At 41.7% G+C, this 27,837-nt stretch overlaps 1 protein-coding gene across 1 annotated transcript; it reads left to right on the forward strand.

Moving 5' to 3' along the window:
• Positions 1–531: 531 nt before the first annotated feature.
• Positions 532–27,111, forward strand: DNAJC3 (DnaJ (Hsp40) homolog, subfamily C, member 3; the record flags this gene model as incomplete). Its single annotated transcript, XM_008946634.1, has 11 exons — positions 532–642; positions 4,241–4,365; positions 5,348–5,422; positions 14,632–14,784; positions 16,086–16,267; positions 18,163–18,282; positions 20,045–20,150; positions 20,257–20,377; positions 25,085–25,217; positions 25,662–25,810; positions 26,875–27,111. Coding segments are annotated over 11 exons (1,433 nt in total), but the record flags the coding sequence as incomplete, so codon positions are not given.
• Between the last annotated feature and the right edge of the window lie 726 nt (positions 27,112–27,837).

Below are 27,837 nucleotides of genomic sequence, written 5' to 3' on the forward strand. Positions count from 1 at the left end.
CAGTTTTGGGGTCTAGTATTTTTTTTTGTGTGGTGTTTTGTTTTTGTTTGGTTTGGGTTTTTTTTGTGTATGTGGTTTGTTGTTGGTTTGGTTTATTTTTTTAAGGGTGCTGATATTGGTGTTCCCCCCAATGCTTGATTTGTCATTTTAGAGGACATTGGACTCCTTGATCAAAGCTTCAAGCTAGAGAGGAAGCAAGGAAGCAAAATGGTGAAAAGGAATATAAATTTCTGAAAATTGGACATAGAGTTGATGTACAAAGCCTCATGTGTGAAAGTGTTACTGAAAGTATAGACAAGAATAGAAATGCATGTCTGGTGCTTTTTCACATAAGCTCTACAGCATTTATCTACTTCAGCCTCCTTGGCATGGAGAGGACATGCTGTGTGGTTGTTAGGCTGCAGGCTGTTTCAGTATGGGAAGGTGTCATCTCTGCCTCTGTCAGTAACTGTTTGTTGTGTATATTGTGTTGTCACTGTGCATTTGGTGTAATCAAAATGGTAATTCAAAACTTTAATGTTTTTCTTTAAGGAGCTGAATGTGGAATAAATGCAGAAGTAGAAAAACAACTTGAAATGGGAAAGAAGTTACTGGCTGCTGGACAGCTGGCAGATGCTTTGTCTCACTTTCATGCAGCTATAGGTATGTATCTGGGGAAGGTGACTCCTGCACTGAAACACCTTTGGTTGGTGTCTTGGTTTTTCTTCTGTTTGCTTCCTTAAGTATCCTGCTTTCCTCCAAATTGTATTCCATGGGTACAGAAGCTGGGGCACCTTTATGCAGCAGTGTAAACTTAGGCAGGAGCCAACAGAGATGGAGCAGAAGGGTTTGGTTTGAATAAAAGAAACTGCTAAATTAGCTGTGATATGTTAACACTAAGTCACTGCTGTTCTGCCAGCTAGCTGTATGGAAGCAATTATAACTGTGGTGTTGTTTGACAAGGTACTCCCTGTGTCTAATCCCACCAGGATTAGATTTCATATTTATGAAAGCTTTCTTTGAAGTACGTCTTTGAAAAGCTGGGTTTTTCCATGTTTTTTTCTTGTCCAGCAACATACAAAATTCAATGCCTAAAATAGTCCTTCCAAAAAAAAAAAGAGATCTTGCAGTGAGTAATATTTCACTGAAACCAGTGATCTAAGTTTGAGCTGCTGAACTGGCAGTGAAGAGTATATCAACTGTCCCTCTCCTGTACCCAGCTAGGGGGTTCTTGATGTTCCATGTTTTCAGGAAATCAAGGAGTTAACTGTTTGCTTCTATACATTTTAAAGCAACCTTGCTGGTTTAAATCCCTGAATTGAAGCGTAGAGACTGACAGCACCAGTGCAGCTCAGTGTCTGTTAACACTACAGATTGCTCCTTGCTACACATTTTTTTTAAATTTTTTTTTAAGTTGTTGGACTGTCCTTATGTGTACAAATGCAACATTTTATTTGAGTAACACCAAGGTGTTACAGGGTAATTGGTCATACTCTTGAGACTTTTCTATTTATGCCTTGGTCTAATAGTAATAAGTAAATTAAATATCGGCTGACTGGGTTATTAATATTTTTGTCAATTCCCTAAGATCAATTTTCCTTTTACAAAGGGAGAGAAGGAGGGAAGCCTCTTCTCCTGTGCTGTGGAAGCTGCTCGTTCCACCAGGAGGTGGTGTTACTCCTTTTGCTTCATGAGTCACTGCTGAAGCCTGCCTGTGGGTTCTGAGCAGCTAGAGTTACAGTGTGGTTTATTGCTTTATTATTGGCTGGACAGGTTTAACTTGGATCTGATGAAAAGTCCAGTTCAGCCCGTGGCCGTGCAGGTGCTGGTTGTGGTGCACAGGAGGCACCTGTGGTGTGAGGTGGGATGGGCAGTGAGGTGCCTTTGTGGGGTGGAACCCTCTGCTTTGCTAGCAGTGCTCAAAGCAGCTGCTGGAACTCTTGGCATGACCCACCTCTGTTGTGACCTTGCTGGATTCTTAGTTGGATGTTGGTTTGACCCCAGTTGCCTAAACTTTCATCAGACTTTTTCTTCCTCCTATTCTGCCTCTTTGAAAAGATTTTAAGCACAATTTGCTCACTGCCTTTGTAGGTGAGGGGACAAGAAGTTTCTGATATTTTTCACCTGTACTGCATCACATACTGTGAGTTAAATAGATCTTTCTGTCTTGCTTTAGCCAGCCTAGTTTTCTTTTTTGCAGACATCTAAAATGAAAGCAATCTCCTGTTCATTTTCCCTTCAGTTTAATTTTTAACTCTTTCTTTGATCCCATCAGGTTGATGGCTTCGGCCTTTTCTCTGGAGAAATGTCAGTTGCTATTTGTTGCTCTTACTGGGGAACTGGGAGGCAAAACCATATTGTGACTGTTACAAAGATCACCCTCTGGTGCTGGAACATATTTTCTGGGTTAACCCTTTCCTATCCTTCATGTGTTGATAATATGCCTTAATTTCAGCTACCTACTCCAAACATTTAGTTGTATGCAGTATCATCTAAGAACAGATTGTTTCTCTTTTTTTTTTTTTTTTAAAAGTAGTAACTTTTGAATGTACTTGAAGTCCATAATGCTGGCATACAAGGTGGAATACAGCATGGGGGTTATTATTAAGTTTCAGTGCTGGACATCTAGCATTTGCACAGCCAAGACATGGTAGAGGAAGAGCACAAATGCTTTTCCAGTGAGAACTGAACTGGTGTTTTGGTGATGGAGGTTGCCAGCTGGGAAGCTCAGTTACTGACCACAGGATTTTTGACAATGCCATTTGTCCAATTTATTTTAAAGTTCAACTTTAATCTCAAGATAAGCATTTCTTTCCCTCATCTTATTTTGTTTCTCAGGTACAGATGCTTTTCTCTACAAATTCTGGATTGACAATTTCTTTTGTTTTTAATAGCTTGGTAGAAAGTTTACTGTCTTTAACTGCTTTTTATTGTTTGGTTGGTCAAAGTTACCTTCCCTTGAGAGCCTACGGTAACTGTCACCTGTTTCTTTGAATTACTTCATGGAGAATCATAGAATTATTAAAGGTGAAAAAGACCTCTAAGATTATCAAGTCTAGCCATCAACCCAACACTACCATGACCACTAAACCATGCCCTGAAGTGCCATGTCTACATGTTTTTTGAACACCTCCAGGGATGGTGACTCTACCACCTCCCTGGGGAGCCTGTTCCAACGCCTCACCGCTCTTTCAATGAAGAAATTCTTCCTAATGCTCAATCTAAACCTGCCCTGGTGCAACTTAAACTCATTTCCCCTTGCCTTATTGCTAGTTACTTGGGAGAAGAGACCCAACACCCACCACACCACAACCTCCTTTCAGTTAGTTGTAGAGCACTGTAAGGTCTCCCCTGAGCTTCCTCTTCTCCAGACTAAACAATCCCAGTTCCCTCAGACACTCCGCTTAAGCCATGTTCCCCAAACCTCTCACCAGCTTTGTTGCCCTTCTCTGGACCTGCTCCAGCATCTCAATGTCTTTTTTTCTACTGTAATGCCAAAAACTGAACCCAGTACTGAAGCTGTGGCCTAAAAACAAGAAAGTTAAGAAAATTTAAGGGAAAAAAAAAATAAGTCATGTTTTAGAGACTCGTGCTTGCTTCCTGTAAGGGCACAATGCTCTTCTAGCCTAGAGAGTGTTACCATTGCGGGGTCTTCAGGTTTGATCATCAGCCAAGATGGAATGTGTGGGCCTGGAAGTTGGCCTTCAGGTTTTGGTAACGTACGCGCGTTTTTCTGCTGTTGGGAGGGGGTGTTGGTGCCCCCTTGGATATTGGATAACGAAGTTGCTGCTGTGGCAGTGGACGGTGTAAAGGGTTTATCTGTCTGTGATGACAGTGGACTAACATATTGGGCCTTCTGGGATTATTTGCTTGCATCCTTTGTGGTGGGCAGGGACTGGGATGGAGAGTGATGAATTAACATGCTTTCAAACGTAGCCCCACAGCTGGAGATAAAGGGTTAGTGTGTACTGACTCTTGCCCTGTCCAGAGCCAAAAAACTTCCGCGTTTCACCTTCAGTACTCTACATTATTTGGCATTTACTGTGCTTCTGTAATCTTTATTGTTAAAACACTCAAACTGCCTTGAAAATACCACTTAGATAATGTTACAAATATTATGTTCTATTGGTAAATACAATTTTGTTTGTTTTTCCAGTGGCTTAAAACTCAGATAATACATTTGTAGTCATGACAGTTTTGCTGTGTCCAAAGTTTCCACTGCTTTGAGATAATGTCCTGCTTGCTGTTCATTCCCTTGCAGAGGGAGACTCTGATAACTACATTGCTTACTACAGAAGAGCCACAGTGTATTTAGCCATGGGCAAATCGAAGGCAGCAATTCGTGACTTGAGTAAAGTGGTTGAACTAAAGCAGGACTTCACATCGGTAAGTATTACTGGAGTGGGAAGTTGTTCAAGTGTTAAAAACCCCCCTGTGTTTGAGGTGGTTGTTATTTCAGAGTTTGCTGAACAGAAATAGAAAATACGTTGTCGCTTGGAAGGCTTTAAATAGAAAATAATAGTAGTGGTGTGTGTGCTTGAATTTGCAACTGTGCTGAGTACAATCTAGCCAGTTATTCTAACAACTGAGTGGTGTCATAGACTTTATGGTCTTTGTGGATTTGTGCTAAGCACTTTCCTCTTCTCTCTTGGGGCTATTCTTAGTGGCCAAGGCTATGAAGAGAGCCCAGAGATGCTTCTGTTTCTCTTCTCTCTTAGTCAGCTTTTGATTAGAGTCATCTCTTCTCCACAGAACTGTCTTGATCTCGCTGCAAATTCTGATTTACTTACCCTTTTCTCACTTGTGTGTACTGTATGTGGAGACTGATGCTGGAGTCCTCTCCACCTGATTACCTTGTTTCCCTTTTACGTGGGCAGTAGCATGTCCACGAAGGAGCAAATGTTAAATTCATTGTTGTATAAAAATACTCTTATGATAAGTTAAAATCTTCTGAATCATTAACTTGTCCTTTTACATAACTTTTCTTACTCTGAAAATTTACTGGAAGAATTAAATCTGGGAATTGTTTATTACTGCTAAGTTCTTAAAGTCTATAAGCAGTTATATTCAGGAAAATGGTGTAAAATAAATATTTGCTATTTGTGCAGCTCTTCAAAAGAGTTCTTTCCATGAGTTGTAGCTGCTCAAAAAAACTGGCTGCTTTTTGTCCCTCAGTTCTGCTGCAGAGTGATCTGAACACTCAAACTGAGAAGACAAAGAATGGATGTTGTGATTGCTGTTTCTGCTTGTTAGCTGCAGTGACATGAAACTGATTTTTTTCCCTGCTAAAGGAAATTTAAGATTATGTCCTTACATTGCTGAATTCAGATTTGTAATTCAAATGAAATTATCTTACGTTTCATTTCAGGCAAGATTACAGAGAGGACACTTACTGCTCAAGCAAGGGAAGTTTGATGAAGCAGAGGATGACTTTAAAAATGTGGTAAGTTGGAGGCCTAAGTTGAACTGTGCCACTGCTGTGAAGGTTGGGTTCTGAGCCCAGGTCTCATCTCAAGCTCTGATGCTCTAGAGCATACGTGTACATGTGCCTGAGTTTGTCTTTCTTGTTCTTAGAAGTATTATAGCTAAGCCACCTGGCATGAATAATGACTGATAACGTTGCTGTGCATCAGTGATGATGTCAGAAGGTGTTGCATGAAGTAGTGCAGCACTTTGAGAAGTATTTTTTTTGTGTGCCTGACACTTCATGATATTGCTTGATGATGTCTGTAGTGGGGAGCAATCTTCATTCACTCAGGAAGGATAATTGACATGGAACGTGGAGTAGGTCATTGAACCCTGCTTTATGTCACCATGTTCAGGTCACCCTGGGAAATCATTAAGAGCCTGATGGGTCAACCTTTGAAGGTTCCTCTCACTTTCACTGATTGCAGAAGGATGCTGGGCTCTTAATTTAGTCAGTCAACTGTTAAAATCAGTGAATTTCAGCAGCATGCATCTGTGTGTCTTCTCATCTGCAGAGGAGTTGTCTGTCTTTCATGAAGATGTTGACAGTGCTGCTCTCCATGACCAGCAAGTGTTGAGTTCCCATACAAACACAGTTGAATGCTAATCCCCTAAAACTCACTTGAGTTGTTTTTTTACTTTTCATGGTATTTTGTACATTTCAGTCTTATACTGTAAAAATAACCCCAGAGCAAAAGCCCTCAGAGAATATATAAGACATGATTCTCTCTCTTGCACTAAGTTTCTGTAAGCATGAGAATAAGATTAATTCTTATTCTTGCATACTCTTCAGGAGTTGCTAGTTTGAACAGCTTGCATGTCCTTTGCACCAAAAGAAATGGAACTGGCCAGTCTATCGGATGCTGTCTTGTTGGCTTTCTTTGGAGAGTTTGATGAGAAAGCAGTTCTGTGTTGCAGATGATAGATGGAAACCTAACTAGTGAGTATCTGGGTCACTAACAGAAGAGTTACACTGTGTGCTCTGTGGGGCAGTTGGGAGGAGTGGCTCTTGCAGGTATAAATGCACCAGCCAGGCTGGTGTTTGTGGCAGAGCTGCAGGAGCTCATGCTGAAATTCACGTGGCTGTGGCCGCTGTGGCTGCTGCCGCTTCCCTGCGAAGCTCTCGGGAGCAGGCTGCCTGCAGTGACAGGTCTGACTGCAGAGCAGCCCGGCTGCTCACAGGCACGGGAGGCTGGCGTTCAGCTCTGGGTAACTGAGGACACAGCTGCTGCCACAGCAATTATGGCATGTCAGCGTTGGTCCTGAGTTTGTGCTGCCTCTCTCTGCAGTTGCTGGTTCTTGAAGCTTTGCTTAATGTTCCACATGAAAGGCTTCTCTGGTCAGATGTCAGTCAGCTTACCCTTCTTCCAAACCAGCTGCAAAAATTATGAGTGCCGTCTTTGCTTAGTCAAATAGTTTCAGTCTTCAGTTAGAGTCTAAATCTGATGTGGAACAGAGTTTTGTCTGAGAAGCCGACTTATGAAGATGCCATATTGGTCCTAAGTCTTGGTTCCAGAACAGTGTTGCCTGTGTACTTAGAAAATACTGCAGGTGGCTGTTTCAAAGAGCACAATGTTTAGTTAAGTGCAGTATATTCCAGCAAAATAAGGCAATGTTAAAGTAATCCTTTGGAGGTTAGTCACGATACTGTGAAATTTATTAACATTCAGTGTTGTGATTTTGGTGGGTTTTTTGGGAGGGGTGAGAGGAGGAAGGCTGTTCGAGATAAAATAGCTTTCTAAATGATGGCAAGACTTAGATCCAGACCCTGTCTTTGCTACCAAAAGCAACAGGGGCAAGGTAAATAGTAGCCACTAGGAAGCTTTGACTCATTGTAAGTCAGTAGTCAAGAAGCCAAAAAGAGTAAGTTGTACCTTGAAATGGAAATTCCTTCTACTGCTAGGGCAGATATAACACATAGAAATGCCGGTGGGATCTCAATAGCTTTTAGGATAGACTTTAGTTGTGGACTTGGATACCTAGAATTTTGTGGTTTATGTGTGAACAGAGTATATAACATGATTTTGTCCTTTCAGGATCTGAAGAGCCTTCTAGCCTCTCACTTTGCCTACATATCACCTAACTAGAATGCTCTTGTTCTGGGTAAGCACGCAGTACATCAGCAAACTTTGGTATCCAAATCTGGTACAAAGTTGGAGAAAAACTCGGGTCATCCTGCATTAGTAGTGTATAGGCTTGTGCAGGCTAACATATAACCAGGCTGCTGCACAGTTAATAATCATGGAAAGATGGAGTGGAAATGCTGTATTTAATAAACAAACCCCCTAAAAATAAACCTCCACCTCATCGCTCTCCCTCCACTGAAGGGAAGTCTTAATTTGAAGAAAAACAATCCACTTTCTTTATTCTGTAGGATTTCAGGATGTTACCTAGGTGTCCCTGAAGATGTCGTATAGTTAAAGAAATGAGTTGCAGGAGTTAAATGTGAGATTTTTTTACCTTCAGTGTTTTTTCCTGAGGAAGTAGTTGTGTAGATGAGATAGGCTTTCTTGTGGTGGAGGCAGCCTTCTTTGAAGTAAATTGTATGCCCTTGAATGATAGTAGATGTGTTCTCTCTTGGGTGATTTCACACAAGAGATTGTTCGCTTGCATCAGGTGTTGACTTCAACAATCAGATTTTAAAATATCCCCCACTTTTGAGTTGAAGAAGCCAGGTGACAAGAAACTGAGAAGAGCAGTTTTATGTGGACTGCTCAAGGACAGACATAGAGCAGTGAGTTGTTTTGTAATTCCCTGTTTGATGCTTGGCATTAAGAGTCACTGTCACTAGTGTTGCTTTCTGTGCCTGCCAGAACTGCAAGGCAACTGATGTAATGAGCTGCTTGTAAAATGCTGTTTTTTCCTACTGTATTCCAAAAGCTGGTTAAATCCCAATGGAGACTCTGAAAAGCTTTTTTCTTCTTCTTCCTTTCATCCCTCCTCTTGGAGTCATGTTCCTTGAAAAAGGATATCATTAGAAGTTTAAGATGCAGTAATTTTTGAGGGAGAGGAAGAGTAAGAAAAATTCAGCCCATATAAATGGAAGGGAGAATAAAAGTTAAACTTTCACAGCTTCTAAAAGCAGTGATTTTTGTGCAGAACTTTAAATAACCCTCAAAACTGTTCTTTACATGCAGTAGTGAAACTATCCTTTAGTGGAAAGGAAAGTTTTCATACCCTTAAATTCTTCCTATGCAGTTTCATACATAGCATGTGGGAAAATTTTCATCCCCACCCTAAACCTCTTGGAAGTGAGGTGATTGCTGAGCAGGGAAGTTTCCCTGTTTGGGTGTTTCTGCCCCCTGTGGTACATCAGTACCAGCTCTTGTGAGGCAGTGCCAGCTGGGAATGCCTGATAGGAATGGGTGGGAGTACTCCTTCCAGGAACAGACAGAGCCTCTGGAGACCACAGCCTTCATGCGTGATGTTTAGATTGCTTTGGGTGTTTTTTGCTACTCTGTACTTCCCTGTTGGCTGAAATCAGTCATGAGGTTTGGACAGAGCATGTGATTCAGACTTATGCCTTGGCTCGTTAAGTAATACTGTGCTTCTAGAAACCTCTCCTTTTGGCCAGGAGATGCACTAAGCTGATGAAGTTCTTTATGTGGGCCAGGTGATTTTTTTTTTTTTTTTCCCTTTCCCTTCTCCTGTCTGGTGACACAGTGGCACAATTCATTATCTTTGGAACCTCTTTAGCTTTTTCCTTTGCACCTCAGCTACCAGTTTGGAAATGTAGCACCTAGAGGGTAATAAAACCTACAGCAGATGGCAGCAAAGGGGCTAATTCTTGTGTTCAGAGTGCTCAGGATGAAATGGAGATTAAGCAGAAGTCCTCAGGTGACTTTAGGAAGTCATTGCTTACGGTATATCAGTAATATTTATTTTTCTGTTCCAACTTCTGTTGAGTATTCATATAGAATAATTGAACGGCTTAGGTTGGAAAAGACATTTAAGATCATGGAGTCCAATCATTAATCTAACACTGCCAAGCCTACCACTAACCCATATCCCTCAGCACCTCTGCTACGTGCCTGTTGCATATCTACAGGGGTGGTGACTCCTCTGGACAGCCAGTTCCACCGTTTAACAACTGTGTCAGTGAAGAAATTTTTCCTCGTATTTAATTGAAACCTCCCCTGGCACAACTTGAGGCCATTTCCTTTGATATCAAGTTCCTTTGGTTTTGGATAGTAGTTTCTGGGCTATAGAAGTCAACAGGACAGATCTGTGGTCACATAAACACTCACGCCTAAGGTCTCAACTCAAGAAAACCCTGGAATATTTATTTTAAGCATGTGATTTTTAGTGAGAGTAAAAGAAATGTTGGAATGCTTTGGTTGATGGAGGGTTTTCTGAAAAGGTGACAAAAGTGATGCAAATCCTGACAGCCCTTTTTGTATACCTTGTAATATTGTCTGTGACCCTGTTTGTGTCCTAGAGAATATGACAAGCTTTTGAGTTGCTGAATTCTGTAGAAGGAACAAAAATAGAACAGAATTTCTGCCTAGTCTATTGAAAAGTGTGGAAAGGACCAAATTGTTTTATTCCTTTTAAATTTTCTCTTTTTATAGACTGACTATAAGTGTCACAGTTGCATTTTCTGTCAGTAAATACTGTAAACTCAGGTGTCCGAAGTATGCTGTTCTGTCCACTTGGAGGCATAAACATTTAGAAGTTGGAAAGTGAAGGTGCTGCTTCCAACTCCACTAGATGTCAGCCAAGACCAGGTGACTGAGCCCTGTACATCTCAAAGGGTTTACTGATCTAGAGAAGCTCTCAGTTGTTGCAGAACACACTGGACAGCAGTTTTCTGTGCCTGGTTGGTATGCAGAATAACAGTATTTTTGGACATATGTAGAGGAGACCATCTTCCAGCACTGGAAGTTAACCTGGTTTGAGTAAGTTACTGGGCACTCTTGGGTTGAGTATTTTAAGCTCTCTTAATGAGATCGAAGTAACATTGGTTTTGTTTCCAAATACTCTCTGTGGTGCTGCGATCATCTTTAACTTCCTGGGTAAAGAATAAAAGGTATTTAAATATTTCCTTGCTCTTTTCCATCTGTCTTAACGTAGTTGTGTTAATTTATTGCTTTACCAGTGCAGAGCTTTCCTTTGTGCTCTGTTCTTGGGCATGGATCTCTTGATCTTGGATAGCAGAAACCATGGAGGTTCCTTCAGTTTCCCTCAGAATGTTTTTCACAAGCCTAATCAATTTCTTTTCTTTGTCTGGGTGTTTACCAGTGTGCAAAAGGAGAAAATAAAACATCTTTAGAATGTGTGGGTGCATTCCTCTGTTAGTGGTCATGGCCCACTGTAAGCAGGGTATAGGAACAGTGTGTCAGTAACGTTTGGGAGTTTTTAACAATATTTTGATCTTTAAATAGTAGTATGCAAGAGCTTCTCAAGTTGGTAGTGTCTGTTTAATATGTACTGAGATACTTCAGTGCTACAGATGAGTTGCCTGTATATCTTTAATCTGTACTCTTTTTTAAAGGGTATGGATTTTGAGTTGTTAGCTTTTTTTTTCCCCCTCAAGGTGGTTGTGACTGTTCTTCATTAGAATTCTTGTACTAAATGCCCAACTTTTGCCCGTATTGGTAATGGGCCATTGCAAAGGAAGATGTAGGTAGATCCTCCTGAAAAAAAAAGGTCCTGATGCAGAGAGTCCTTACTAAATTTAACAGGCAGAAGGGACTTGCTCTATGTTCGTTTCCAGTTCTGTGTCCTGTAACAATTGTGTTTGGGGTCCTTTTATTGGCACGGTTGCAGACCATGTTGTACAGCTTTGTTAAATAAAAAGCATATTGCTGATCCGTGAGGCATAATTGTACGATGCACGCAGGTGCAACACACTGAAATATGCCAGTCTGAATTAGTTGGTGTATGGCATCTTCAGGAGAGCAGCATCCAACACACAGAATCTAAATGCAGTTTGGCTGTATTGGTGCCCTTGTGTTACCAGTGTTTTTGTCAAATAGTGCTGCACTGTATTTTCATGTAGTTTTGCGTAGCTTCAAAACTGGTGGAGTAACTTCTGTGTATGGTTAGGAAGGATGAACTTGTGACATACAGTGGATTTATTGATAAACTTGTCAAGTACAGTGAAGCAGGGCAGGTTGGGAAGGGGCGAGTTACATTGCTTCTTAAAACCCAGCATGTGTGTTGTTTAGCTTGTTGAAATATTTTTCCCATCAGAGAACTTTTAAATACTTGATGTTTGACTGCAGGTGCATGGCAGGCTGCCTGCTTTGAATAGGAATGATCTCAGCACTGTCTAGATGCCAAGAAGATGCTGGGTTTCATGAAGAAATTTACTAATACCTTTTCCCACTCTGGTGGGTGCAGCAAGGTAATGCTGCAGGCTTTTGAGTCAAGTCCTTGAGATAAAGTTCTGGAAGAAGCCAGCATCCTCACTGAGAGTAGCGGGGACACAGATCGATAGCTGTGTGAATGAAGTGGGGTTTTGCTTCCCCTAAGGTATGTTTCTCCCCTGTACTGAGACCAGGCTATAAAATAAAGCGGTGCCTATAGTAGTGACAGGGAATTGGTTGCAGTGACAAAGCCATTCCTGTGGACTGGCCTTTGGTTTCTGTAAAGGAGAGAAGTGCAGGTTTGGCAGTGGGGTCAGTAGTGACCAAAAGCTGCTGTTAACACACAGCTAGATCTTGTTGCCGCAGCTTAAACTGCAGCTAATTTATTGTTCTAGTCCAAACACAATAAACATCAAAAGACACGAGAAGGGGACTATGCTGAGAGCATGCTCAGAACAGTAGCAGCATGCCTGTCCAGCAGAACTGAGCAGAGCAGAGCTCTGACTTTGGGCTTTGAGGCTACTGATGAAGCATGTAGAGGAGTGTTAGGTTTGCCTCAGACCTGTGTGAAATTAAGCTGAATGTGTTTTTTTGATACTTTGCTACTTTCTTGGAAGTCTGGCACACTTAGTGCAAGCAGCTGCTCTGAATTGTCACCCCCTAGTTTATTGGTCCACAGGAAAAGGAGAAATAATTGACATGTGATTCATTATTGATAGTGATGCGGCAGTCCTTCGATCACAGGGCAAAAAGACAGGAAAAAAAAAATACTGGGATGCAAGCCTAAGTGCATCAAACAACTGCATCACATTTCCAGCTTGTTCTCTAGGAGCAGAACGATCAGACTTCTTTCTGCTTTTGTTAACATTACTGAATAAAATCATCATAGCAGTACACTAATTACTTATTAAGAGCTTCTGCATATATGCGTTTTCATGATAATGCACGTTTGCTTTAGCTTGAATGATAGCTTGAGAAGTTCCCCTTTTTAGCTGGGCAGTTTGTACTACCTAAAATTATCTGGGATGTTTTCACTTGCATGGTCTTTATTACTGTTGGGCTTGTCGGTATGATTGTGACCCTGCTATTTCTATTCCACTGACACTTTGCTCCAAACTCGTTACAAGAAACGTACTGTGTCTCTTTGGAGTGCAGTGTTACTGTAAGTTTAAATGGAAGCATAGAGCTCGTCCATAAGAAAAACTCTTACCTTTTAAGACAGGAAAATGCTGAGAAATTGAGGGAGAAATTAAACAAGTGAGCTGGAACTGAAGAGTTCAGAACTTGAGAGATTTTTGTAGTCTTGGAACTTTTAATATTGGAAATGTAGAAATTAGTCTCTACTATGAGCTCTAGATCTGGGGGGAGAAAGGATGCACAGCATTTGGGGTTTCTAGGCAGAGTGTCTGTTCTAACCAGAAGAAAAGCTTTTTAAGATTAATATTAGGACTCAGCCTGCAAAGAATAAAAGTCTTTGATCATGGTCATCTCCTTTTGCTGAAAGACAGTGTAGGGGATAAAGGAGAATTTTCAGGTCTAAGTACAACTTGGTTTTTGCAAGAGCAAATTGAAATGACTGCATAAAGTTCAAAAAGACTTAAAATGAAGAATCTAAGGCAGAGGTGGGACCTGTGAATGCTTTCCATGTTGCATTGAGGCTTTTTTCTTTCATATACTTAAGTGTTAGAACCAGGGGAAATTCTGTTAAAGGAGTTCTGAGGGCTGACGCTGAAATACATTAGAGACTTAAACACAAAATACAAGTGTTTGAAGAACTTACTTGTGAGAAGAAGGGAAGAGGCCACTTTGAGATTAAAGGAGGAAAGAAAAAGTGCTGGGTGACTTTGAGGACTCGGTAACTTCAGTTAACATTATAAAATGCAAGGTAGTGCATTTATTTTAAACCCAACTAAATTTAAAAAAAAAATAAATACATTGAAGTCCTGCTGATCTATCCGTTCTACAAGTTGGGAAGTCACTTGCATCAGCAGCCAGTGTGCAGCCAGTGCCTTGTTCACATGGCACTGATCTTGCAGATTGCTTCCTAGCCTTGGAAGAGAATGGCTGAGGATTTTCCTGGCCCACATTTTTCTTCCTGGTCAGTAACTCTGCTACCTGTGAGGTTTCTGGTTTATTGATTTATTTTCTTTGAAAATACAAAGCTGTCTAGACAAATAAAGACAAGTACAAGGTAACCCCTCTACTTGCTCAGAAAGAGGAGCTTGAGAAATGAGTCTTCATAGACAAAACTAATTTAGACTTGTTTAAAACTACATGCAAAGCAAAGTACATAAATTCCCAGCTGATTCCAGTGGAGCTTTTCCTCCGTGTGCAGCATCTGAACTCACTGCTGGAGGTGTTCATCCTGGGGAAAATATAACACAACTTCACAGTAACACTGTCTGGGACCTGTTGCTTTTGGTTCTGTCTTGACTTTATAAATACATATTGTACTTAAAGTGAGATATGTGATTATGCCACATAGAGGTGCTTTCTGCTGATGCTGAGGAATCCAGTGTTTAGTGACTGTCTGCAGAGAGACCAATTAATGGGCTGTAATTGACAGGTCCATGACTTCCACCTGATGGTGAGGGGACAATGACTTTTATGTATTATGTGACCAGTGGTAAATGATCAAGCATGGTGAGGGGTCGAGTTAGGTATCTGTGACTTCAGAAAACTTGTATTGAAGCTAAAAATGTCATCTTTTTTTTTTTCTTCTGAAGTTTGGAGCTAGAAATACTTCCAGTGGAATTTTAAAACTAATTTTGCTTTATTTGCAGCTTTAGTCAGGTCTCCATGATAAGATTATTAATGGGAGAAAAAGAGATCCTTGAGCAGGCATTTCAGTCTCTGTCCTTGTTAATCCTTGCAGCTCAAATCCAGTCCTAGCAATAATGAGGAGAAAGAAGCCCAGGCTCAGCTGACAAAATCTGATGAGCTGCAGCGCCTGCACTCGCAAGCGTTATCTGCCTACCAGCAAGAGGATTATGAAGCTGCAATTTCTCTCCTTGACGAAATCTTGGCAGTAAGTGTTAAGTCAAATGGTACTCCGAGAGGGAAGCAACAACTCCTGTCTGAAGTCTGTGCATTTTTGTTTAATAACTTCTTCACTGATGTGAAAACACTTGGTGTAATTGACTCAGCTTTGCCGAGCAGGACGGGTCCATGATGAAGTTGGAGAGTGGAGAATGCTGAGCAGGAGCTGAAAAAAGGTCAAAACAATAGCTTGTAGTTCATGTTAAAGATACAACTTCAGCCAAACTGCTGTTACTGGTAACTTTCTTTGTTATGGTTTCCCATTTTTCCACAGTTGAGTGTTGTTGGGGAAGATGGAAAAAAAGTTATTTTCAAACTAGTGAAGCTTTTCCAAATATGAGAGGTGTAGAGTTTTTTTAACCTAAATTTTTTTCATTGCCTATATGCAGGCAATTTTTTATTTCGAGATGAAACAACAAAACATAAGAAACCCCTCAAAGTTCAAAATGTATCTTGCTGTCTGGATTTTCAGCATGTTCCTTTGATATCTGTACTTGTTGAATCTTAGTATGGGTAGTCTGATGGTGTAAATAACTCAATCATGTGGGCATTTTGTGTGTCATAAAGGAATGTATATTAAAAGATAGTTAACTGCTATGGCTTCACATACGAATTAACACTGTTGACTTGGAATTTACAACATTCCAGGTTTTGGTGAAGAAACTGCCCAAGCGTGGGAGTTTTTTTTTATGGGGAGAGAACATGGAAAAGTAGAAAAGCCTTCTCTAAAATGATGGTTTATAAACAAATTGTAAGACCGAGAATAAATTATCTTAAAATGAATTATGCTAGTCAATTCCTCTGAAGTATTTATAGCTGTAGTACTGTTACTTCTGCGTATACCTTGAGAATCTGGTTACTAAGGTCAAATCTTGTGCAGCTGAATCTTGACCACAGGTTTCTTTCTAGAGGACAGCTGACAGTGTGGTGCTTGCTGTTTATTACTCCTGTTCTTTTGGGAAGATAAAATAATTTATGATTCTGATAGCCTTCCCTGAAGGCTCAACAGACTGCCCCAGTTTAAGCAGTGCCAGTAGATTTAATTCATCTCCCTGCGTGAGCTCATTAAATCATTTACAAATTTTTCAGGCCTTTGTTTTCTATTTGGGCAGGTGCATCACAGCATCCACCAGGAAGCAGAGATGCTAATTTCATGTGCTCTGCATGGAGCTTTAACCTTATGTTATTGCAGTTGGCAAAGTGAAATTGAATGGGATTTTTCCTTTCTTGGGGAGGAAAAGAAGTGAAGTATTGTGGACCAAAACCAAGCTTTAATTTTGGTTTCTCAAGGTTTGTGTTTGGGATGCAGAGCTACGGGAGCTTCGAGCTGAGTGTTATATAAAGGAAGGGGAACCAAGCAAGGCCATTAGTGACTTGAAAGCTGCTGCCAAATTAAAGAACGATAACACCGAAGCCTTCTATAAAATCAGCAGAATATATTATCAGCTGGGGGACCATGAATTATCACTCAGGTAATTTTACTGCTTTGCTGTAATCATTATATTTGAGACAGAAAATGTGATGATATAGGTCCTGATAAACTCTGAAATTTACTTTGTCTTGTTTTTGGATGGAGTAGCAGCTCTGGTCTCAATCTGATAAGGGAAGCTCCTTCCCAGAAGCAAAGAACTGGCAGCGAAGACACATGTTTATTCTTGGCAGGGCAGCCATTGATGGTTCCTAGCACCTTCTCTACTTAAATAGAAGCCATAGTGCAGCTCCATCAGAATTGTTTTTACTTCTTTTTTTATTGTATTCCTCCATCTTAGGAGAAAGCGCTTCTCTAAAATTGCTTTGTTAGAGCCTTTTCTTAACCTGAGCCTCCACTGAAATTAGGTTCATAATGCAAACAACAACAGAATAAAGCATTAAGTCTTAGGGCTAGATTTTTATTTTCAAGAGTGGAAGCAAAATGTTATAAACTTGAGAATAAACAAAAAGGCCAGGAGCATCCATGTAGGAGGAGCTGAGGATCCAGAGCTGTCAGTCTTTCACTCTTGCAGACAGTGTCCAGTATTTTGGATGATTTTTTTTTTTTATGCCACCCTACCATTTTATTCATATTCAGTTAAGTTTCAGGTGGTGTTCCCACCGGTCCCTAGTCAGGTAACTGCTCTTGCCCAATCTGGGCTGTTAACTCCATACCCTGTGCTCAGATGGGCAGATGTTACCATCCTCCATTTTGCACAGGAGTGGTCTCTGCACAGCTCATCATCCCAGTTGTGCTGCCTTCCTCTCCAGACTCCTTCCATGACAGTTTCTGTTGCTTCTGTTCAGCAAGAGAGGAAGGGCACTGAAAGACTCTGACTTTCTGTTCTTGGCTGGTGGATGAAAACTGCATGTGATTGTAATTGCAAAAATGTATTTTATGGCTGGGCAGAAGTAAACACCCAGTAACAAATGGGTTTGCATGAGAGATCCCCTTCCAGAGCACAGCTGATCTCTGGAGCTCCCAGGCCACTTCTGTGGTGACTTTTGGTAGCTGGCCATCACTTAACCTAGTGGCTTCAAGAGTAGGTGTGGGATTTTTTTTTTTTTTCCCCCTCTGATATCCACACATGAACTTCCTTTTTCAATTGCCAAATCTTAAGATTTTTATAAGTATGATTGAGAGAGCTGTTGCAGAAGAGAAAGGTATTGGAATGAAGGGTTAACCCTCTCTTCTTTATTCTTCTCTAGGACTTTTTAATCAAAAGATACACTAAGCAAGAGTTCTGTAGCTCTTGGACTTGCTGGGTGATTAATCTTGTCCTTCCCTTAATTTCTTCTCAGCTTTACAGCCTTAATGATTTTCAAAGCTTAGATAATTTTGTCTGTGCTTAGGAACAGAATAAGATTTTTGTGATCTCTTTCTGAAAATAACACCTTGGTTGTGCTATGATGCCTCTATGATAAAAAACTTTTATTCCTTTATATGATTGATTTCTAGAGTTTGTTTGGCTTTTTTATTAGAGACTATTTTAAAAGGTGTCTGCCCTAATCAGAGTGTAGTTTGTAATACAGCTCAGTTAAATATACAGAAAAATTACAGTCAGTTGTACCTGATAACTGCTGAATATGATTCCTTTCCCAGGATATGCTTTTATTGTGCTTAGTTATTAGTGCATCACGTCTCAATCTTTGCATACTTGGCAATACAAAATAATTAGAACCAAAACCAGACTAGTATCCTTTGTGTTCTGGAAGACCTTTTTTTTTTTGTCCTTTTTTGGATGAGGGGTGAGATTATGTAAAGAAGTCAACTGTTTTGGATGGATTATAGATGCTGCATTGTGTTCCCAGGTACAATTTCATAATGTGTGGTCATGTCTTTGTTTTGTGTGTGTGCTTTTTTGGGTTTTGTTTTGTTTTTCCTCCCTGTGAAAAGCGAAGTCCGGGAATGTCTGAAACTGGACCAGGACCATAAGCAATGCTTCTCCCTCTATAAGCAAGTAAAGAAACTCAATAAGCAGATTGAGTCAGCAGAGGAATTCATCAGAGAAGGCAGGTGAGTGTTCACTGCTGTATTAAAAAAGAAAAAGAGGAAAAAAATCACTACTGAGGTGCCAATTTACTATTGATTGAGAAGTTCATTAAGTGATGCTTTTTGCATCTGTCAGTTTAAGTGGATAACTGAGCACAGCTCTCAAATTACAATTGAAATAAATATTGACTCACACAGCGACAGTCTTACTCTGATTCCTTCTGATGCCACTGTCTTCTCTTTGCATACTTCACTTCTTTATGGAGCAGGCAACAAGACCAAGTTAAGGATAATGCTTGTCAGCTCTCGTGCATTATTACACAGCACTGATGGGGCCACACCTGGAGTTCCAGGCTCCCCAGTATGGGAGATGAAGCTAGTGGGAGAGAAATTCCAGCAAAGTGCCAGTAAGATAGTGGAGGCTCTGGAGCATCTCTCTCCTGTGAGGAAAGGCTGAGATAGCTGGGACTGTTCCCCTGAGCCTTCTCTGCTCCAGGGTGATCTCATCAACGTATATAAATACATGAAGGGAGGATGCAGAGAGGTGGATCCAGGCTCCCTGCAGTGGTGCCCAGTGACAGGTTGAGAGGCAATGGGCACAAACTGAAACAGGAAGTTCCTTGAAGTTGAACGTAAGGGAATGCTTCCCACCACTCCCTGATTTCCAGTGGTGTAGGTTGCCCCCAGAGGTTGTGGAGTCTCTGCACTTTGGAGATACTCAGTCTGTCTGGACACAATCCTGGACAACCTGCTGTAGTGACCCTGCTTGAGCAGGTGGGTTGGACAAGGTGACCTCAGAGGTTCCTGCCAACCTCATCTATTCTGTGATTAAAGGACCACTTATATCCATACAAGCTTCTTTTATGCACCTTGTTCAATGATGGACAGTGCCTCTGTGTTCTTCTACTTCTTGCTCTATTCAGTTTTACATGTTCCCAAGCCCATGACATGGGACATTAAGGACCTGTAACAAGTGATGAAACATTGGCAAAGTGGCTTTTTAAAATGAATACATCAGGAGTGTGAATCCGCTCAGCTGAAGACAATTTTATGAAGTCAGCAGTCTGAACTCTTTTCACTTTAGTCTTCTATTTAAATCTGGTATCAGCACACTTTCAGGGAGTCTTCTAGAGTCTGAATTTCTCCTAGCTTGTAGTAGCACATGGATTCAGTCTCATATCTGCATTTTTAGGTGAATACCCTAATCCATTTCTTACTCAAACTGCAGAGCTCTAGCATCTTTGAAACCTTCTCAGGTTTTGTATACAAAAATGTATTTTACTACATGACTTGCAGAGAAGAAGGAAGGGAGAAAACAACCTCCTGATTGGAGCTGTCCTAAAGAACTTTGTTTTTCTGTACCAAGAAATGCAAATGGTACAGGGCTCACAGCAGGGCTCCAGACCTGGCCCATCACAGGCATCAGAGTGGGAGACACTTTTTTCCAAGTGCAGAGTGGCACATTGGACAGGGGACAAATGTGGAGACTGTCTGTGCACAGTGAGGGACAGCAGTCGTATGTCCTGCAAAGCCTGCTGGGCACAGTGCCTCCTGCTCTTCTGTCTCAGAGCACAGAAAAGGGAATGAGGCCATAATTCTGCAAGTGGCTGAAAGTTTTCTTCACACTGTTGTTTCACACCACACCTTTAAGACTATTAAAGTCAAGGTGCATTGTTAGAGGATGTGGAAATCTATGAATTTAAAAATTTTACCATTGTAAATGAATGACAACATTCTGAGCTAGTTATTACTTTTGTGATATTATGCTTATCTATCCTTTAAACAGGTATGAAGATGCTATCGATAAATACAATTCTGTCATGAAAACGGAGCCAGAAGTTCCAGTTTATGCTACTCGTGCCAAAGAAAGGATCTGCCACTGTTTGTCAAAGGTAATTCTGCTTATCTCCCTCTGTAAATTTCTGTAAAACAACATCCCCCTCCCGCCCAAAAAGCCCCCCCAACCACATGAATTTCAGTTGACTTTCTCCCCTCCAGAATCAGCAGGCTACAGAAGCCATAAAACTTTGTACTGAAGTTCTGCAACTGGAACCAACCAACATGAACGCCCTGAAAGACAGAGCAGAAGCTTATTTGCTGGAAGACCTGTATGAAGAAGGTACAGTTGTAGGCAGCTTGCACATACTTCTTTGTGGGCGTTTGAAATGCAGTCAGGGTTTAAAACTTTGGTTTTAATATGCGCTTTGATTCCATGCTATCTTGTTATCCCTAATCAGCACTGGTAGTTGCAGATTTACAAAAATACCTGCTGGTAATTTTATCTTGATTAGTGTAAGTGGAAGGTACTTGTTTTATCTACAGCAGAGTCATCTTTACAACAGTGGGTTGTGTTCAGGATGTTTTATGAGACTGCACAGCTTACTCAAGGTACTTCAACATATTTTACATAATCAGCGATGTCAGACAACTGCACTTAGAGCTAAAAGGTAATTATAAGTTAGGCTGATGTAAATGCATTTTAGGAACTCCATTTTAGTGTCTTTAGATGGCAGCATGAAACAATCCTGTTCTATCCCCTAGCACATCCTGGGGGTGGCAGGATATAACACCATTGCTTCACCTCTGTGGTCTCTGTACTGCTACTAAGACCAGTAAATTGACTCTGCTTCTGAGGCTGCATTTTCCCTATGAGGTTTCCATAAAATACATACTGTTACATGGTTCCATCTGCAGCCTTGGAAAGTAGGGACCGAGTAATGGACGGCTCTGAGGACACCATTATGTTGTTACTTAGCTTCTTTAAGAGTACTAAGTGCTAATGTGCTATTAAAAAAAGTCTCCAAAATTTCATTTAGTGAATCTCATTTCCACAAGAAACCAGGCTTAAGAAGAAAATTTGAACAATCTGTCTGTTCTACCTCAGTGCTCAGTCATGCAGCAATTTTTGAAGCATTGGACTTCTCCAGTCCAGTGTGATGAGGGAAAGGTCTTACAGGCTTTAAATCTGCAGAAAATTAGTTCCATTAATTTTAGTACTTGTGGAACAACTTTCCTTTTCTGTATTCTGGTGCTGGATCTTTCACTTTACAACTGAGCAAAAAAGATCTTTTTGATTTAATCATTCATGAGGGAGCTGGTCTGATTAATAGCATGCTCAGATATTTTTTTGTCTTCTTGAGAAATTAATCACTGAGAGATATTACTCACCTCTTGAAGTTTGCTTCAAAAATGAGGTACCTATGTTGTTCTTTTCTCAGGCGTCCTTGACTCAGGTGAAACCACAATGTGAAGAAGACTGGTGTGGTTTCAGGCAGTCCTCCTCATCAGTCTTGTAGATTTGGTAGCTGTGAAGTGACCTAGTCCTAGTCCCTCTTTGCTGAGGCTGGCAAACCTTCGTCCTCCTTACAAGAAAAAGGGTGGAAGATAAGAGTATTTCAGAGAACCGATGACATTTGTAGAAAGGGATTGCTTGAGAAAACCTCAAAGTGTGAGGAAAAACTGTCTTTCTGTTTCCTGAGGGTAATGTCTTTCCATTTTCTGATTGTTTAGGAGTGTGGTGTCAACATCAAAGTAAGGCTTGGGAAGGTTTCACAGTGATGAGGCCCCTTTGGGCATTTCCCCATCTTTTTTCTGTACTTTGATACAGTGGAAGTAAGTTCAGTCAGTGTTAGAAAAATTAGATTTACAAGTGAATTAAAACCAAGCACTTCCCTAAAAATAGTTAAAGGTACTTAATATGAATCTACATATATTATGGCTTGTACAAAGACTTTTAGTTGAAAAGAAAGGAGCATCAGCAAAAGGAGGACCCAAAGAAATTGTATAAGCAGATTGTTTTTTCCCCTGAAGGTGGATGAATCTTCAGCTTAGAGGAGGCTACAGAGAGGGGCAGGCCAAATGGGCTCTGCTTTTTGATGTACCCCTTGCTTCTTGCTGTTGGACAGAATTGATCTGTTTATTTGCCTGAAACTGATGAATCTCAGCTTGGATCTTCCTAACATTGTTCCATTAAATCCTCATCTATTTCTGGTCCTTTTAGGGAGAGAGAATACAGCAACTTTTGCAAATCAGAAGGGAAAAAGAAATTTGTAACAGAGTCCTGCACAAATGCAGAGAGCCACCTTGGTGTGGTGCTGGAACAGATGCCTCTCTGTTATGGGCTGTGAGGAAGGGCAGAGAGGATACACCTGGGAGAGCTTATCTCCTGAGCTTGGCCAAGCCTGGCTGTGAATGGAACTGTGCTCCTCCAAACCCATGTTGTTTAGCATATCCTCTGCCCTCCCTGTGCCCTTCAGAGCAGTGAGGTGGTTGTAGTTACACTATGCCTTCCAGCAGAGCATAAACAGCACTGTAGTCCATTAATGTTGGTCTGCCTGAAGGTGTCTTCACTTACCCTTCAGTTCTAACTGCTGGACGTGATGGCTGATTTCTCTCTGCTGTAGAGAACAGTAGGGCAATTAAAATTGTAGCCTCATATTTAAAGGGGCAAATTGATTCTTATTCTTCCCTCAAGAAAATTTCAAGCTGGGGGCACCTATTTTCTTGTTTAAAGACAGGAAATTACAAAGTTTTTTTAGTTGGGAATTTTAAAGGTGATTATTGTTAAATGTTCAAGATGCACTTCAGTCTGTATAGCAGTGTTCTGATCAAGTGGTTTTAATTACCTTATAATCGCATGGGATCCAGGGCTTGTCTACAGAGACAGCTGTGTAATGACTCCTGTTCTGGCTCACCCCATAAGTACAGGAGTCTTTTGTCAAAAGGAAGAAAACCCAGCACTTTGCAGTTTCAGAACGGGTCAGGACATTCCCCCCAACGACTGCAGAGGGAACAGTCCCTGTTTCTGTAAGAGTGTGGCTGGCTCAGTTATTCCTCTAGCAGAGCTGGCATGGACATAAGCTGCCCATGTGTCTGATGGGAACTCAGGTTACTCGAATGTGATGGGAAACTAATTCTGCCTGCCAAATAACTGGTCACTCTGTTTTAAAGGTGCAGGCAAGGTAGGAAAGCCAGCTGAGATCTTTCGAGATAGCACGCAGTTGCTGTTTGAGAGATTGTGAAGACTCTTGTGTTGAAAGAAGGAGCATCAGATTTGACTGAAGCATTTAAATTGAAAGCAGTGTTGGAAATTGGTTGTTCCTTTCATGTGGTGGGACAGGATGAAAGGAAGAACGGCCAGTGAGGAAGCAGCAGATTTGTGTGTTGGTTTGTGAAGTGCTAATGCTTTTAGAAATAGTCACTGAGAAGAATTGATTAAACACCTTACTTGATATGCCATGAAATAGTAACGGGTCTCCTGATCTCCTAGCAAACTTCTTGTGGTCAGGAAGCTGTCATCCTGCTTCCAACCCTCAGGTGGGGCAGCAATTGGCTCTTGGGGAGAGGACAATTCCCATGCTGGAGGGTGCCATCAAGATGGAAGTGTCTTCAGCTGGGAGGAAGTGCAAAGCGCGCTTGCCATCGGGTGTGCCGGGCAGCACCCAGCCCCACACCTCCCACGTGTGGAGAGCTTCCAGCCCTTGGACAAGGGCGTTGATTTAAAGTGGGAGGAATCCAGTGTGGGAAGCACGGGGCCCCTGAACAGCTGGTGTCCAGCAGTGGAGCGTGCTGTGGGTGATGTGCTCACCGAGGCTGGGCAGTGGGGTCTCCATTTGGCAGGGTGTTGTGGTGGGACCTCCTGTTAGTACATGAAGCCAGCTGAGTACACTGGTGCTTAAAATGACCGGAGCGGTACAGCAGCATAATGAAATCCCTGCGTTTGCGTTACTTTAATCAGTTTTGACAGTGCACCTTGGGCACGTGCTTCCGTTTGTCAGGTTTTTAAATGACTGGTCAAATTCTGAAAAATATCAGCAGAAGCCAAAAATGCTTTGTTCAAGCATCAAATGACAGATGTTTTGTTTGTGATAGCATATGAAATTGTTGGGACACTAGAAATATTTTTCTTTTCCCCCTTCAATAACCAAACCAAGATTGCAGCGGTATCAGATGTTTTGATAATACAAATTCATTAGCACTTCCTGCTGTCTTGCTCAGAAACAGTGAAAAACAAATGTAACACCTGCTGAGAAATAGCATCTGCTTGGAAATAATCTGATGCACATACTTTGTCTAATTCGGGAAACCTAGGAGACTTGGATCTGCAAATGAGACTTTGAGGATTATAACAATGAAAGAAGAGCAGTCTCATTAAAGACTTCAACAGTTGCTTTCCTTGATAAATCTTGATATCAAAGAATATTTAAATTTGGCATCTTAAGCATTCAGTTACCACTTACAATAATAATGTAGTTTACTTCCAAAAAAAAATAAAAAAAGCATAGACCTGGAATTTCTTCCAAATTCATGAGTACATTATAGCACCTCTCTTGCATTTCTCAGGAGTGAAAGCTCTTGAAATAAAAGCGAGATCATGACTTTGTGGAAAAAAACCTGAAATTATAACTGTCAGCGTATTATGCAGAGACATAAAAAGCATATATTTGTGTTTCACTAACAGTATGAACTTACTGGTAATCTGAAATCCATCTTCATTGTCATTAAAGGGGAAGAGGCATTCTCTGGTGTTGATTGAGTGCATGCTGTAGGAGGAGGAGGAACATCAATTTAAAAACTGTGTAATGCATCCTTCAGATGAGCAGCAGTGTGCAACCAGCATTGTGCAGTGGGCTCTTCAAATACTAGTTGCTGAAACTTGCTTCTTGACTCCTGCTTTGTCCCAGTCCTAGATACATGTCAAGTTGAAATAAAAATTTGGCTGTTTATTTATGGTAGTAGCAAAACTTCAGTTTTAGCAAATGGCTGAGTTCTTTCAGTTGAAGTTTGTGAAGAGTTGCATAATCTTACTGACTTTTTTTTATAAAAGCTATTAAGGACTATGAGACTGCCCAAGCCAATAGTGAGAATGACCAGCAGATTCGGGAGGGGCTGGAACGTGCCCAGAGGATGCTGAAGCAATCACAGAAGCGGGATTACTATAAGATCTTAGGAGTGAAAAGGTGAGACATTAATATCTGAGATGGTGATGTGAATGTTGGTGAATAAGTACATCTAGGCCTGATCCCTTGACCTTGTTCTGCTGGGTGCAGCTTCTGTCCTGCACCTCGCTGTCTTCGTTTTCCTTTTTGTTGCTCACCTGATTGTACCTTCTTTAGACAGGGAGCTGTATTCTGCACAGCAGGATCTTTCCAAGGAGAGCAGATGAGTGCTGAAGGAAAGAGCCAGTCATCTTTGTTTAAAGCTGCAATCTGCTTCCTCTGGGGTTGTTTTTTGTGTGTAAAAAATCTTCAGTGCCACCTGCAGAATGTTAACTAGCACCTTATGTTTTCCTGATGCCCTTAATTACTTTCTCAGTGTTTAAAGTGAACCTGCAGGTTTATTTTATAGTGTGGCATATGAATAATTAGGAAGTTTTAAGTAATCTATATTTTTTATCCATCCAGAAATGCCCGAAAGCAAGAAATCATAAAAGCTTACAGAAAGCTGGCATCCCAGTGGCACCCTGATAACTTCCAGAGTGAGGAAGAAAAAAAGAAAGCAGAGAAAAAATTCATTGATATAGCAGCTGCGAAAGAAGTCCTCACTGACCCAGGTAATGAATGTTCTTATGCAGTGACTTCATTTTTATTATTTATGGCTTTACAATAATGCAAAAAGTGCAGCAGATTGGCCCTTGTTGTGTCCATCAAAGCCTAGATATTTCTCCTAGGCCATTTTCTGGCTTTAGTGGCCATGTTGGTTATGTAAAGACAAGCTGTAAGGCTTGTGGACCTCTGAATATCTGAACTTTGATTTGCAAGCTTATCATCACAGGGTTCTGGTGTACTTTGAGGCTATCTCCCACATCCTGCCCGAGCCAGTCTCATGATTTCCCCCTTATTCTTACCCCTCTGCTTCCCTTCTCTGCCTTGTTAAAATGGGTGTCCTGAGGAACTGCTGGGATCTAAGGATCTAGAACCCTGTGGTGCTTGCAGGCTGCTTCAGAGTTAGGTGTGGGTGTAAATAACAGGAGTGGTGGTCTCATCTGTGGGCCTTGGCCAGGGCTTTGTCTCTGCTGGACCAAACTACATAAAGAACATGCTTGCTGCCTCCAAGCTGCTGTCCTTCTGGCAGCTCTGCCCAAATGCTGGGTGGAGAAGATGGAGAGATTTGGGGCTCTGCATGCTGACTTCTATGCTGTTGCTGGGTGATCAGTAATTGGAATTTACTGGCTACCAAGAATTGTTGGGGTGCAGCGAGGTCTGTCCTCAGGCCAGCTGGCCTGTGAGTGCAGCCGTGAGAGAGCAGGTCCAGTAAACAAAATGCCCCAGTTCTGGTGGGACACAGCTGGTCAGAGTACAGCCCCCCTGTCCCTGTTGAAATTCACACCTGTCCTGTTGGGCAGCCGGTGCTGTCTCACCTTGTTTAAACTAGATGACCTGTTTGAAACTTTTCTTAGAGCGTTTTTATGGAGCTGGTCTCTCCTCCTCTGCCAGTCTCCTGGACAGCTTTGAAAGGCTCAAAGTAGGTCCTGCAGACACTACCAGTACAAGTGAAAACTGCAGCTCCCTGGCCCTGGGGGGAGGACGTTCTGAGTTGGTTTTTGTCATCAGAGATGCTTGGTGTTACTGCCCTAATGGCCGTGCCATGATTCCACCTTGGCTTTGTTTCCTCCAGAAATGAGGCGGAAGTTTGACGCGGGAGAGGACCCCCTGGATGCGGAGAGTCAGCAGGGTGGGGGCAACCCTTTCCACAGGAACTGGAACACGTGGCAAGGATTCAACCCCTTTGGCTCCGGAGGAGGACCATTTACATTCAAGTTTCACTTCAGCTAGAGCCAAGACTGTTTCAGATGGCCGCTGCTGTTTTTTACTTAATTCGTTGAAAAATAAAGAGTCTCGCAGTTCAAGACCCCAAAATCTTAATTTCTAATGTTGTCCTTAACACAGAGTCTTACTGCTCTATAGAAGAAAGCTCCTTCTCTCTCTTGGTTCTCAGAGGGTTTGCTTTGTGGTGAACTTGACGTGCTCATACTGGTGGGGAGGGTTTGCTGCTGACTGTACCTGTGGAACGCAGGACGTGTTTGTTCCGATGGATGGAAACACCAGTGAGAGGCTGCTTAGGACAACGCTGAAACATAAATTTAGAACTCAAGTATATGCTTTAAAGGTAAAAATGCATGTAAATACTTTTCTGAATCGGGGCCTAATAAACAGGGGAAGGGTAGTTACAGTAGTCTCCACGATAACAAAGCGTCAGTCGGCGTGATCAGCTGATGGCCCGTCTCTCGGTGTCCTTGGAAGGAAGCCCTGGTGAGCACCAGCAGCATCGGCGGGGGGCTGGTGGCGGCCGAAGGACGATGGCTCGTGTCCAGTCACTTCTGGAAATGCCTGCTGGTGTTATTCCCGAGCCTGACGTGAGCTGGGGTGACTTCCCTGGCAGTAGTGGTGAACTATAAAAGCAAAACAACAACACGCCTGATGTTTCCAAAAGACTTTTTCCAGCATGCGGTGGGGGATGATTATGGATCGGGTTTGAGTAGCGTGCACTTGAACAAAATACCTGCTGGAGGTGCCAGATCAGATTTTCTGCAGTTTGTTACGTGGGTGTCGGTGACGCCGGGAGCGACGCGGCTGCGGG

Source organism: Merops nubicus, unplaced genomic scaffold, assembly GCF_000691845.1.
Source record: "Merops nubicus isolate BGI_N331 unplaced genomic scaffold, ASM69184v1 scaffold38318, whole genome shotgun sequence".
NCBI classification, from domain to species: Eukaryota; Metazoa; Chordata; class Aves; order Coraciiformes; family Meropidae; genus Merops; species Merops nubicus.